Genomic DNA, 15118 nt, shown 5'->3' with positions numbered 1-15118 from the left:
AGAGAACACTGGGATTGCCACCTCGCCAATCTAAAAAAGGCTTTCATCCACCAAGGATGCTCCTCCAGAGAGATATCACACATTTGAAAGAGCCACCTGTATACCATGTGAAGAATTGCTGGGGTACAGAAGAAACCCTCCCACAAATCCATATGGAAAACTTCAAACAATTGCAACCCATACTAGAAAGAGACTCTATTCTTAAAGAGATCTTTCCAGAACCAACCATTCTAGCCTTCAAACAAGCACTGAACCTCGCTAACCTCAACACCAGAAGCAAACTTCCTCAGGCCCAGAACACACCAAATGGTTCCAGACCATGCCATGAGAAGAAATGCAAAACCTGCCAACACATCCCCACCACCCTCACAATTACTACACCCCACAACAGAGCATATTACAGCTGCACCTCTAGAAATGTAATGTATCTCATCCAATACACCAAATGCACTTATGGAAAATACGTAGGAGAGACCAAACAACAACTGCACATCAGAATGAATGTACACTGGAGATCTATCAAAGACAAGAATACCTAATTACCTGTGGGGGCACATTTCTCACAAGAAAACCACTCTCTCCCCAATCTCTCAGTTCTAATCCTCAAAGGAAACTTACAAAACACTTCTCAGAGACGAGCCTATGAACTTCATTTCATCAACCTCTTGGATACAAAAAATCATTGACTCAATATAGACATTGGATTTATGACACGTTATAACCTGCCTGACATCTGACTCCCCAGGTACCTCTCCACTATATAACTGCTACATTCATCCCCCTTCTCACCCTGCACCCAGCCTGTCTCTCACCCATTGACTCCTCAATTTACATCTTCACTGACTGCCTGTCTTGCATGCATACCAGCTCAGCCTCTGGCGTCTTTACAATGCATTCCATCCAGGAAGAGCACACACCAACTGCTGAGACTTCCTCAGCCTGACGAAGGGTTTTTAAAGCCGAAAGCTTGCTAACATTTTTTTTCCAACTATTTAATTTGGTCTAATAAAAGATATCAGATTCACCCAAAGAACCTTCTCTGCCATTAGTGTACATGGCATTTGACAAGGTTCCTTAGGAAACAGCATTCCTGTGCTAAGGAATTAGGTTCCTGTGAACCCCAAATGCCTGAATCTCATGTCTAATGGACATGGCCACGGGTGGCAGGGGGGTGAGCAAGGGCTGTGCAGACAGCTATAGCCCTCACTCGCCCTGTGGCTGCAGGACTTACGCCACTGCATAACCATGTTACTGCTGGACCCTGCCTCCACCGCCAGATCTGTTGCAGAGGCCATTGGCTCTGCAGGTCCAGCTTGGGAAATGTCCCACAGTTCAGATTTGGCCCTGGGTGGGTTTGACATCCCTGGTGTAGACAAACCTCAGATACTTTGAATCTAGAAATATATCCATAGCAGCCTGGAGCTCAGCATGGCCTAAAAGCCTGTGTATTTTTCTAGCATCTCAGTCTAGTTTTGTATTTCATATTGAATTCTGTACTGTTATAGCTAGAGAGTGACCTAGCAAGTTTCAGACTACATCAAATATGTTTTACACCATAATCTGAGGAACGACAAAAAATAGTTTATACTCACCTTAAGGATCTTTTATACTGATTGAGTGGGAAGGCATTCTCTCTCTAAGAGAGAATTGGTTCTTTAGGCTAAGTACAGACAGTCAAAAAGCCTGAGGCTGAATCGAGTCAATCTAGGCATCTTCCTCTATGCTGTGTAGGTTAAACTGATAACAAACTGAGCTGACATTCAGTTTTCAATTGGGAAAGGTAGAAGGAGGCCTGCACTGACCCAGGCCAGTAGGTGGGGGGCGCTAAAGCACATCTTCCAGCTTGCTGGTCATTGCAAGCCCAGCCAAGTGTCCCCAAATCCCTGCTGTCCCCCCACAGGGGGTTCAGGAACTCCCTGTCCAGGTGCTGGCCCCCAGCCCAGGCAGCCCTGCCTAGGGAGCTGAGGGGAATTCCCCACCTCCCCCTTCCCAGCTGCTGATTGCTTTAGCGGGTGCCACAGGACGGAGGGAGAAGTCCTCTGGGCCAGGTGCCTGCCCCTGCAGCCTAGCATGGAGGCATCCGGGAGCACCCATGTTGGGGGGCTTCCTCCTACCCTACCCAGGATCCCCCAGCCTCGAGCAGCCCCAGGGAGCTGAGAGGAATTGTTCCCCTCTCTAACCCCTGCCTTAGTTGCGTTGAGTCTTAGGGATGCCTCAGGGAACACAGGGAAATTCCTTTGCTCCCCTGCATTAGTTTTGCCTCAGACTTGCAGCAGCTAAGGCAAAACCAGCTGCAGAGCAGCAGGAGAATTTCCCTTCACTTCTTGAAGCTGCTGAGACTTGCAGGGGCTGAGGCAAGCAGCTCTGTGGTTTGGGAAGGGAGAATTCCCCTCAGCTCCCTAGTGCTCCCATGCTGGACTGCATGGGCAGGCACCCAGCCTAGAGGACTGCTTCTCCCTCCCTCCTGTGGCAGCCACTGAAGCAATCAGCAGCTAAAAAAGGGGAGGGGGAGGGAAGAGGGCTGCCAGGAAGAGCCCACCACAGGGGCTTTCCCTCCCTCCATGTGCTGTGTAGACTCCAGCTACTGGTACTGGGGATCTGTTTCCTTGCTCCCTCTCCCTATGAACTGACAGACACAGGCAGGAAGCAGGCTAAGGAGCAGAGAGGTGAAGCAGTCCCTGCTCCACTGGCGAAGGCAACATAGTCCAGGGCTGCAAAGCATACTAGGATGCGGGGGGACTCTAAGTTAACTTGAACCAGGAAGGGATCAGAAGTTCCATAAACCACTTTCAAAATGACCAGACATGGTTCATGTGCACCAAACTTCTGTTGTGTTACAGGTTTAAACCAGTTTCTGATCACTTAAACCAGCTTATGTGTAACTTTTGTCTCTAGCCTTACTGTCTAACATGAATATATAATCCAGGGGAGCTGTGGTAATTTATGTTCACTGAGTATCTTTCTCATTACACATACTGCAACACAGGATCATTCAAATCTAAAGGAGTGCTCATACTGGTGGGAAGAAGAACAGTCTTGGAAGCATTCATGAGAGCATGTTTTACAGAGGAACATCAAAGGAGAGAGAGAGAGAGAGAGAGAGAGAGAGAGAGGAACTGATTAGTGTGGGGGGAATGAGAGGCTTTACAGGCCAAAGGGGCCACATAAAAGTTATATAGCCAAGAGTGAGAGCAGGGAGCTGGGCAAAGAGCAGAGGAATGAGCCTGAGAAGAACAGGGGGATGTGGTGGACCTGGAATTTTCAGGTCAGCTCACGGAGGCTGTAAGGACAAGGGATGTGGTTGTCATGGGTGACCTAAACTACCCAGACATCTGGGAGGATCAGTCAGCCAGGTCTGAATGCTCATGTAGGTTTTTAGCCTGCATACAGGACCTCCACCTAACCCAGGACATACACAATCCCATCAGAGGAAATGCCTTGCTGGACTTGGTCCTTGCCACAGGCGATGACCTGGTGAGGGATCTGCGGGTGCTCGACTACCTAGGAGTTAGTGACCATCATCTGCTGGAATTTATTATCTGGCACAGGGTGGTGAAAACAAGTAGTAAGGCAAAAGTCCTCAACTTCAGGAGGGCTCACTTCAATGAGCTAAGGAGATTAGTAAAAGAGACACTGGGGACTCAGAGCCTCAATGAGATGGGAGTCCAGGACAGGTGGTTGTTCCTTAAGGAGACATTCCTCTGAGCTCAGAGGGAGTCAGTCTCAGTGTGAACCAAAGAGGGCAAGAGTGCTAAAAAGCCCCCTTGGCTCAGTAAAGGCATCCAAGAAGGCCTGAGGGCAAAAAAGGTGGCATACAATCAGTGGAAGCAGGGGGCTATCACCAAGAAGGATTACACGTCTGTTGCTCGTGCCGGGAAGCGGTTAGGAACGCCAAGGCAGAGCCAGAACTAGGGCTGGTGACCAAAATGAAGGATAACAGAAAGTCCTTTTTCAAATACACAGGGAGTAAGAAGAAGGCACCAGGTAACGTGGGGCCCCTACAGGACAGGCTTGACAATCTGGTGATTGCAGCAAAGGAAAAAGCTGATCTCTTCAACGAATTCATTGCCTCCATATTTCTCTCCCACTGGGATTACGGACAGGCTCAGGGGACACGATGCATTGCCTATGGTCAGGGGCGATCTAGTTAGGGAACTTTTGGAGCGGCTGGGCATGTTTAAATCAGCAGATCCAGATGATCTTCATCCAAGGTTACTGAGGGAATTCACAGATGGCATAGCAGGGCCCCTGGCACAGCTGCATGAGCGCTCATGGTGCTCTTGTCAGGTCTCAGAGGACTAGAAAAGGGCCAATGTGGTCCTCATTTACAAGCAGGGGAGAAAGGAGGACCCGGGTAACTATAGGACAGTTAGTCTCACCTTGGTCCTTGGGAAAATTATCAAGAAGCACATCTCTGGGGGCCCAGCATGGGAGGTAATGCTCAGGGGCAACCAACACTGGTTCACTGCGGGTAGATCCTGCCTGACTAACCTTATTTCTTTTTACAACCAGGTCACCAAGTCCTTGGATGCGGGCGTTGAGGTGGATGTCATCTACCTGGACTTCAAGAAGGCCTTTGACACTGTTTCTCACCCCATTCTCATAAAAAAACTAGGTGACTGTGGCATTAATGCCTACACAGTCAGATGGGTGGCAAATTAGTTCGATGGTCGCAACCAGAGAGTGGTGGTGGATGGGTTGTTTTCAACCTGGAGGGATGTGGGCAGTGGAGTTCCCGAGGGCTTGGTCCTCGGGCCTGTGCTATTCAACATCTTTATCGGCGACTTGGAGGTGGGTGTGGAAAGCATGCTGTCCAAATTCACTGATGACACAAGGATGTGGGAAGAAGTGGGCACACTGGAGGTGTGGGGGGAGAGAATCCAACTAGATCTAGACAGGTGACAGAGGCGGGAGGATGAGAATAGAATGGAATTCAATGCAGACAAGTGCAAGGTACTGCATCTAGGGAGAAGAAACCTGCAACATACCTATAGGTTAGGGAACACCCTTCTCAACAAAACAGTAGCTGAAAGGGATCTTGGAGTCATTGTTAACTCCAGGATGGACATGAGCCTACATTGTGAGGAAGTGGTTAGTAAGGCTAACCGCACCTTGTCATGCATATACAGATGCATCACAAGCAGGTCCAGGGAGGTGATCCTTCCCCTCTATGCGGTGCTCGTCAGGCCGCAGTTGGAGTACAGCATCCAGTTCTGGGCACCTCACTTCAAGAGGGATGTGGCTAACCTTGAGATGGTCCAGAGGAGGGCCACTCACATGGTCAGGGGGCAGCAGTCCAGGACCTATGAAGATAGACTAAAGGGACTGAATCTACTCAGCCTCCACAAGAGAAGACTGAGTGAGGATCTGGCCATCTATAAACTCACCGGGGGGACCAGCAGAAAATAGGTGAGGCACCACCTGGAATAACAAGGAAGAACGGCCACATATTGATTGAGAGCAGGTTCAGGCTTGATATCAGGAGGAATTACTTTACGGTTAGGGCTGCCAGGCTCTGAAATGGGCTTCCAAGGGAGGTGGTGGTATCTCCCAGCTTGGGGGTCTTCAAGAGGAGGTTGGATAGATATCCGGCTGGGGTATTATGATCCCAGCACTCATTCCTTCCAAGGACAGGGGGGTTGGACTTGATGATCTGTTCAGGTCCCTTCCGACCCTAGAAACTATAAAACATTTAGTAGGAGAGCAGAAAGAAATGGGAGCAAAGTTATAGATGTGAGTAGACTGAACCAACAGGCTTCCCCCATCTCAAACACCCAACATGACTTTTCAGGGCCAGATATTATTATATCTTAAATCCCTGATAAGCTATAACTCGTGTCTAACCAGGTGGGGTAAACTACCAAATCACATCATGTTATACTGTCCCCACCCAGGACTAAGCAAACAAGTATGTCTAGCTTCTGCTGACCAGCAAGAAGAGTTAAGTTTAGATCTCCTCGGTAGCATCACTCATACACTGAATTTCCACTAGACCGGATTTACTATTACAATAACTATTTATTATTTGCATTCTGCTTGTATTACCTCTAGGAGCTCCATTCATGAACAAAAGCCTTGTTATGTTAACTCCTGCACAAACACATTATATGGCTGATCCCTGCCGAAGAAAGCTTCAAGACATATTTATTTTGTTTGTATTTTTAAAATAATATTGAAAAAAAACATTTGGTTTAATAGATAGATTCTTCAGTGTATGAATACATCAACAAAAGCATCTAGGAGTAATTCAATTCCCAGAAGATCTGGTCCAGTATGTCAACCTTAAAAGAAACACTGTAAGCAAAGAACACCAGACAGCCCCTCCAAATTTCATAGAATCATAGAAGTAGGGTTGGAAGGGACCTTCAAGTCTGACCCCCCCGCCTGAGCAGGAGAAAAACTGGGCTCAGATGACTCCCACCAGGTAGGCATCAAGCCTCTTCTTAAAGACCCCCAGGGTAGGAGCCAGCACCACTTCCCTTGGAAGTTGGTTCCAGCTCCTAGCTGCCCTAACTGTGAAGTAGTTCTTACGGATGTCTAATCTAAACCTACTCTCCAACAACTTGTCGCCGTTATTCCTTGTTATGCCAGGGGGCACTAGTGGAAACAAGGTCTCTCCCAAACCCTTCTGGTCCCCCCTAGTGAGTTTATAGACGGTCACCAGGTCCCCCCTCAGCCTTCTCTTGTGAAGGCTGAACAGGTTCAGGTCCCCCAGTCTCTCACTGTAGGGTCTGCCCTGTTGTCCCCGGATCATGCAGGTGGCCCTCCTCTGGACCCTCTCAATGTTGTCCACATCCCTCCTGAAGTGGGGCGCACAGAACTGGACACAGTACTCCAGCTGTGGCTTGACCAGTGTCATGTAGAGGGGGAGGATCACCTCCTTGGCCCTACTTGAGATGCACCTGTGGATTTCACTTGCTTGACTAATTCTATACTTCCAGGTACAGGACAAAAAGGGTGATGTTTTACACTGCTGGCAGAGCTGCCACCATCTGAAAGGGAAAAGAACCAAACTCAGATCCCCTCAGGCCTATGACAGGCTCAGTCAATGGATATTTTCACTTTTATATTAGACTTCATAGAAGTTTCTCTCTCCCTTTATTTAAAACAGAAATTCCCTATCAATAAGTTCTGTCTCAACTAAGTTAAGGGTACATAGGTGATACCTATAAACAGACACAGTAGTACCACTTAGTATTTTCATAGTTCTTTCCATCTTCAAATTGCTTTATAAATGTTAACAAATGTGTGTGTGTGCACTGTTTAATAGAACACAACTGCTCAGGAGTTCATTTTACTAAAAGTATACTTATAACACAGGTTCTGAAATATGTAGTTAAGAAGTTCAGTCCATTTGGCTGTCATTATGACTCAAGTCAGAATTTCTGTCATCCAATCAAATTACTTCCTTTGTCCAAATATCTTTAAGTATTCTTTGATGCTGGACACATTTGATTTCTAGCTTCAGGATCACACTGTACCCCAAACCTATTGATATGACAACATAATTATGCAACATATGTAGCAATTTCAAGGAACAGCTTCTTGCATACAGTAGGGCTTCTCTTATACCACACTGCCCATGTAGAAGGGCCTTTAAATAGTCATATATTACTTAAACTCACTTCAAGAATTCTTTATGCTGCCAGAAGGATGTATTTGAGCTTCAGTATAACTATGAATCAAGCTTTAGACAATTAGAAAGATATGCAGTTCATAAATATACATGTACAATTCTCTCTAGATTTAGAAAGATTTAATGAAAACTAAAGAACCTTTTAAAATATATTTTAAGAAGTGACGTAAATATGGTGCCCTGCCCTTTTTCTAGGTTTAGGTTTGCTAATTTTAAGGTTAGGGTTTTCCACAGTACCCTTCACTAGGAGAGTTAAGGACAGGAACAAAGATGCTCTTGAGGCCTTTTGTGGGTTATAAAAAATGATGGGAGCCAAAGGAAGTGATCTCCAGTCCTTCAGGCAGATATAGACAATGTTCAAATCAACAGGCAAATATTTGGATGCTTCTCTGAGTTTGTCCTTCATTAGTTTCAGTGCTGTTCTGTATTACTAAGCAAATTAAGACTTCATACACACATTCAAATCATTTGGGAGAATTCTCTTGGGTTTGTTCTTCTTGTAGAAAAAATTATCTAGAGATGCCTGAACAGACACTTGAAGTCTGAGCCCTTGAAGAGTCAAGAACTTGCAATGCAGACACTGCACAGCTGGTGTATGTGTGGAGGCTGGGCACACATCTCAGCATGGTAATAGATAGCAGCAGAGAACAGAGCAGTCCTGATTGGCTGGCCCAGACCACTCATGGTCAGTCTGTGTCTCCCTGCTGTATAATGTGGGATTTTGAAGGAGACATGCTCTACTCTCTGCTTGGCTGGAGTAGTAATGCAATATATTATCTTCTGAAGGGGGCAGGAGCAAAGCAGCTTGGGATGCTAGAGGACTGTGCTGTGGTTTCTTTCAAAAGAGAATGTGTACAGACATTAACTTGCTTAGAAGAAACTATTCTGGAAGTTATTTTAACACTGATTGTTCACATGTTATTTTTCTCCTGGACTGGTCATTTCTCTGTGGGAGAAAAAATTGGGAACATCTGTACACTCTTAGATTCTCCTGGGAGAGCGGCAACTCTCCCACGAGAAATGGAATGTCTGTATTAAGACTAAGACCCAGGGAGGTTAATTAGTACAATACAGTAGAGATATGTGTCTGCTGGGGAGATAGGAATATTTCCTTCGTGCTCTGTTTCTTGTATTATTGCTATTGTTTAAATAGTTTAGGGCAGAATTAACATTATGCTGGAATCATTTCATGCCGGTGTATTAGATTTGTTTTTTGATGTGGTACCTCCAAATCCCATTGAACAATCTTGGAATTGTTATTATTACAATCATTAATAAGACTTACATCCATGTAGCATTTATACCTGTGGATTTTATGACCATTAGGGACCATTAGATCATCTAATCTGAATTTTTGTATAATACAGTCAATGGAATTTCACAGTTAAATCATCTCTGCTTGGCCCAGAAAACTGAATTTGGGAAGATGTAATTGGGTTAAATACTTCAGGCCTTGTTTTCAATTATGGAAATTATAGTCATTTCACTGAAGTCCTGGTTCATACCAGCAAATATGACCCCACTTTCCTAGTTTCACTGGGAATGTGGGAGACTGCACATTCATTGGAAGGCATCAGTTAATGATAGTTACTCCTCTCCTGTACACATGTAGCTACTGAAGGAAATAATATAAGCAGCCTACCTTGGGGGACAGGGCTCCGGATTACAGGCTTTTAATAGCTGTGGAGGACGGCGACTGGTCACACACAGAGTTTCATCTGTAATCTCTCTTGTCTGTTTGTTCAGGCAAGTCACCACTGCTTCCTGGATACCTGCGCACAACATTTTACAGTCAAGAGTCAGTGCACATATCCCACAGGGAGTGATAAAGTATAAACATATCACTAGCAGGAGGACTGCTAAGCTGCTGTAGGAACTACTGTGTATCAGAAAACAGTTTGATATTCAGGATTGTCACCAGGTTTCACTCAGACTTTTTTGCCAAACCTGTGGCTGGGGAGGGGGATGCCACTCAAATGGTAGTGTGACCTGGGTTGAACATGCTCTTGTGCCACTTGGTGTACAATACAAGCTGTTTCATGCTGACCACTAGCTCTAAATTGAGCAAAGTAGGATGTCTGGCATGTTGATGGTGGCTTCTTGGTGGGGAAAGGGGCCTTCTTGGGGGCAGTTTCCTCTGCCTCTTCTGTTTTAAGAGGAAACCTCCATTCACAACATCTGTAACTCTTCAGAAACAACCATCCCTAGGGATGTATTATCCATTGCTTCTCCTTCTGTCCTGTTCTTCACCCAGCTGGGAAGAGGTCCAATTATATAAGTATACAAGAAGCGTCCCTTGCTATCAAACTCCATAGGGACTTTCCATCTCAGAAAAGGTCATCAAAACAAAAACAAACACACAGAACAAATGTTCTTCAATCACTGCACCTCTAACATGTAATCAACCCAAGTATGTGTTAGGGTGACAGTATTTGGATTTTGGAGAGCACTGGATTTGCAACTGAATAAAGGCTTTTTTTGTGTCTCAGCAAAAGCTGGTGGTCACAAAGCAAAATGATACATTAAGAATAACTTTGCAAATGCTTAAGCAAGCAGTTTTCTAACAATGGGGTGGTGTGCAAGATGCATGATTCCTTGTGTAAGAAGAACAAGATGCAGCCCACCAGCTATCATCAGGAGATAAAGCAGAAGCAAGGCCTTGGAGAGGATGCTGAAGTCAGCAAGAAACCAAAAAGAACCAGCAAGTGACCGAAAGAAGTGGAGGTCAAAGTCTTATGCATGTTCTCCTAACAGAGAGGCATGTAAATTAATAAAATGCATAGGCAATAGTAAAAAGTGAAGTAAATAGTAAACTGAGGCGGAGCTTGAGATGGGAGAAGAAATGGGTGGAACAGAAGGTGGAGTGAATGTTAATGAGCATGAACTAAGTTTTATAAAATGTGAAAAAACTAATGTTCACTGCTGCTCCCCAAGTTCACAGACTGCATGTCTGTGAGGGAGCTCGCCCGAAGCGGTCTCTATTTTGAATAAAGCTGTTGCGAGCAATGTGTGCTGGTGTTTGCTCCCTGCTGGCTCTGGCTAATAACAGGATCTGAGGCAGAAGGTCACCTCTGTTTCTCCCCAAAAGCTCTGCTCTGTGACAATTTGGTTAGGATGGGCCCAGCAAAAGATACACACCTTACCCTATCTCTTTAGGTAACCTGAGCTGGATACATTCCTGAGGGAGGGGGGAAACCTGCTCCCTCTGCCTACGTGACTGGCATCACATACCTGGATGAGGGGCTTGGGCTTGGCTGACAGCCAACAGATGCTGGCCTCCATTGGACCAAGTAAATTAGGTCATAAGGGCTATATAAGTTAAGGACTGCCCAGGAGGAGGGGGCAGCAGCCATGAGGAAAACTCAGAGTGAGTGAAGAGCTGGACCATCTGAAACTTGCTTTCTCTCTTAAAACTCATGATCAAAGAACAGCCTGCCTCCAGAGGGAATTTCCACCTGCCTCTTCATGATACTTGAGAGTAATCTACCTGAGATCTAACTAGATATATAGCTTGCAGTAAGTCAGATGCATGATCAGAGGTTACTCCAGCCACCCTGTTTGCTCTATGTGATATCTCTGATACTACTCAACTCTGTACCCTATTCCAACTCTACTCCTTGTAACCAGTGAAGTTCTCCTTTGTACCTAGCATGGGAGACTTATTGAGAGTGGGTCTAGATTATGCCTTGGGGTCCCCTTGGTTTGGCTGACTAAGGGAGACCACTACTTGTGCTTCCAACTGAGGGAAGCACCCCAAGTTGGTGAAGTGAGTCAAGTACCCTTAAGGGCTACTAGGCCTGTGTTTCCCAGGGACTGCAGAGCCAGAATCAAGTCCACCCCGGGTGGTGGCAGTTCTACCCCCAGGCTAGCGGGTGTGCTCTAGGAAGGGGGTCGGCGAGATGTGAGGTGCCCCCAGGGAGGCACTCAGACCCTGGAAGGTGGTCAGGTGCAGTGAGGTGGGCGGCTCAACACAGGAGCACCCCCTACTGGCCCGCCACAGGATCCATGAGCAATTGGATCGTCATCTCCCGAGTCATTGGGTGCTGCATGGAGTCGGGGTCTAACAGCATGTACTTGCGAAGAGGGCACGTGATCACTGAATGAAGGCAGGTCCTTAACAACTATATGCCACGTAGCAAAACCCCATTTTTGTTTTTATTTTTAAAATGCATTTCCTCCCCTTCCCCAACTATTTCTGACTTTCCCTCTCTATCCCTTATAAGTGATTACAAATAGTACTAGATACTACTGTAATAAGCCCCTGTATTACATCTGTAATAAGCCCCTAGGTATTACTGTAAAAAGCCCCTTTTTTAATATATTGTAAATAGTGTTCTGTTATGTTTCTATTGATTTTTACTGTTTTATATTGTATTATATTGTATTCCTATCATTTGTGCATTGATTTTTATTGTTTCATATTAATATTGTATGGTTTAGGCCTGTGTCTGTAAAGTGACGTCAAGTATCCATTCCCATCTTGTTCCCAAGGCCTGTTGTGTAAGTATGCTGCAATTCTGTAACCTCTCCCATGTAATTGGTTTTCTTTGAATGCCTGAAACAAAAGAGTGAATGGATGAGTGAAATACAATGATAGCAGGACCTCCTACTAAATCACCCCACCATCAAAACCAATACCTGGACCAATGATCCAGCCACTGGAACCACCCTCAACATTCAAGAAAAAAAAGATGAGGCAACCCACCATTGTGCCAAGGCTGCACATGCTTCTTATGAACATCTGGAACCCTCTGGAACAGGGCTGACCTTGCCTGGACATGTCCTCCCCATAGGAGATCATAGGTGGTCTGCCCCATAAAAAGGGGTAGTGAAGACTGACTCCATGGGATGCCATCTTCACCTGGACCATACCTGCTTCACGACACACTGCCAATCAATCCAGAGGTCCTGCCAGCAACCCTCCTCTGGACAACACCTGCTGGAGAAAGACCCCGACTGGCCATCGAGGACCCCCTCCCAGCCTGGATAGGTAGGTATCACCCACATCCTCTCTTGAACCAAGGACTTAGACTCTGTTTCTCTTCCCTACCTGGACTCCAACATTGAGTCTCTTTCTCCTGCTACCATTGTGTGAGTGTGTGTGGGAGTGCTTCTGTGAGTGTGTGTAGGAACCAAGATGTACAGTAAAGTGTTCATTTAATAAAACTGTTATTTGGAACCCTGAGCTGGATTTTGCTTTACTACTGTTGCAGCCCTGCTCCAAACTCTGCTCCTCATCACTCTAACTTCTGTCTCATTTCTCCCTCTACTGCTTCTGGCTCACTGCCACCTCCAACACCTGTCATGCTCCTGTGGCTCCAGCCATCCTGAGCTCTTCTCTGCTTGCAAACCCCTATTTCTTTGCTATTGCCTCATCTCCACTGCCTTTCCCCTTGATCTCTGTCACTGTTATTGCCTTATCTCCACTGCCTTTCCCCTTGATCTCTGCCACCTGCTCTTTAGTTACCAAGTACCCCAAGCATAGGTACCATAGGCACCAACACACACACATTGTCACCTGAGTCAGTGTCTAAATTGTATGTATGTGTATGCATGTGTGTATGTATTGTGTATGTTTTCATGTCATTATCATTAGAGTGTGCATGTGCTCGAACTGGTGATAGGTATGCATGTGCCTAAGCTGGTCATCTTGGATGTGTATTTGCCTGAGTTGGTTGTGTGTGTGTGTGTGTGTGTGTGTGTGTGTGTGTGTGTGTGTATGCACCCAATTGATTTGTGTGTTTGTATATATGCAATTGTGTCACACCCTCCCATATAACAGTGGGATATTGAGATCCTGAGCACTGGCCTGACCCCACAGGGCAAAGAGCCATATTCTAACCTAGGACAACATGGTATTAGGTACAGAGAAAATGCAAAATGATGCCATAGCAGTCAGAATTTGCAGACAATAGATATTTTCAGGTTGCTGTGCCTGGAGCTCAAAATATACTTGAATCATGCAAGGGAAAATGGCACAGCTGAGAGTTGGAATCAAGGAAGGAACAGAGTAGGAGCAGCAGTGAGGTCTAAAAGGGAGTTTGGATAGTTTTAAATGCTCTGTCCCTGGTTCTGTCAGATTTCTACTACACCATTAGGCAAAATTGTCTCATTTTCTCCATGTAGAAACTGTGGCTATTTTATTTTACAAGGCTTTAACGAGAGTAAATTGATATGGGCTGCTCAGATATACTACAGCAGTTAAGTCTAAACAGTCTAAACAACATTTCACATAAACTAATTTGGTTCTTGGAATTTGATCCACCAAAATCAAATGCAAAGGTGCAGGTATAAAGTTAATCGTTTTTCTATCCTAGCTGGAAACTCCCAGTCCACAGCAATTCAAGTGTGGTGGAAGTATATAATTTGCATTCATCCTAACTTTCCAGAATTGGAGAAAGTTTGCTAGACTTGTCCTCTAATGACTCCATCACCGTAACAGTGTATCAACTGCTTTTCCAAAATGCCCCCATCCTTTGAAGACGGAAATGTTTATGAAAGTACTGGGCAAGCCTCAGTAGCAATGAGGAAAGAGCAAGAATAATACTGCCATGGGTACAAATAAAACTTGCAATATGCTTCGCTGTTTTGAAGTTGAAACTGGTGCCATTTGGAAAACACCAACGTGCTAGTCTGCAATGATGGATTAACATGGTATGGCCCACACCAACAGTTTGGCCAAAGTCATGGAGCTTCACATTCTCCCCACATTCAAACTATCTGCTCTTTTCCTCTAAATGCTTAATAAATTTCCAGGTAATTTTTTTTCTGCTGAATACATTATCATATACTATAAAGTGAATGCAATAAAGTGAATGACATAAGTAACCACTCAACGGACTGACAAACAGTGGTTACATAGCAGAGGTGGTCTTCTAATCAAGACAAAACAACACTGTGCTCAGGACATTTGGCACTAATTTAGGACAGCCTCTTGTACACACTATGTTAGTGAAAATAACAATCAAAGTGAGAAGGGGCTGTCAATCAACACCTAGGAAAACATTTGGATGGCTTTCTATGAAATGAAACCAATGAATTCCACAAGTCTCTATGAAAACAGGTAGCATCACAATTTTAGATCTAACTTGTCATTCAAGCACTTCTCTACTACCTACTTTGATCTGGAGCCACATTATCTCTTTGTAGTGTATCTATTTAAGAATTTCACCTATGTAATGAATTGCCATTCATTGTTACACAAGCATCCCACGTTCTTTTAACAATCTCACATTACTTATTTTGGATCTGATTTTCCACAGGGGTCCTAATTTTAGCGGTAATGATTGCAACTCTCTCTCTGATTCTCACCAGAACTAAGTATTCACAGCATATCACAGAAACAAACTTTTTTGTTTCTCTTTTCCATACAGTAGGTGCATCTACACGAGATGCTACGTCGCCATCGTGATTAGCAATGGCAACATAGCTTGCCACTATGGTAACGTAGCACTGGCAGGCACAAACCGTGACACCGATGCT

General features: G+C 45.1%; 1 protein-coding gene across 4 annotated transcripts in view; it reads right to left on the bottom strand.

Annotated features, from left to right (window-relative positions):
- The window catches only part of ADAMTSL1 (ADAMTS like 1), an 872699-nt gene that overhangs the window by 112690 nt on the left and 744891 nt on the right, over positions 1–15118 (bottom strand). For all 4 annotated transcript variants that reach the window (XM_090038771.1, XM_090038775.1, XM_090038773.1 and 1 more), the window contains one exon: positions 9279–9408. In XM_090038771.1, coding sequence (XP_089894897.1) covers positions 9279–9408 — 130 coding nt within the window. The remainder of the gene's footprint in view (positions 1–9278; positions 9409–15118) is intronic.

Source organism: Crocodylus siamensis, chromosome 3 (assembly GCF_052110815.1).
Source record: "Crocodylus siamensis isolate JL-2025a chromosome 3, ASM5211081v1, whole genome shotgun sequence".
NCBI classification, from domain to species: domain Eukaryota; kingdom Metazoa; phylum Chordata; order Crocodylia; family Crocodylidae; genus Crocodylus; species Crocodylus siamensis.
The sequence above is the reverse complement of the archived record's forward strand: the minus strand, read 5'-3'. Positions and strand labels throughout refer to the sequence as shown.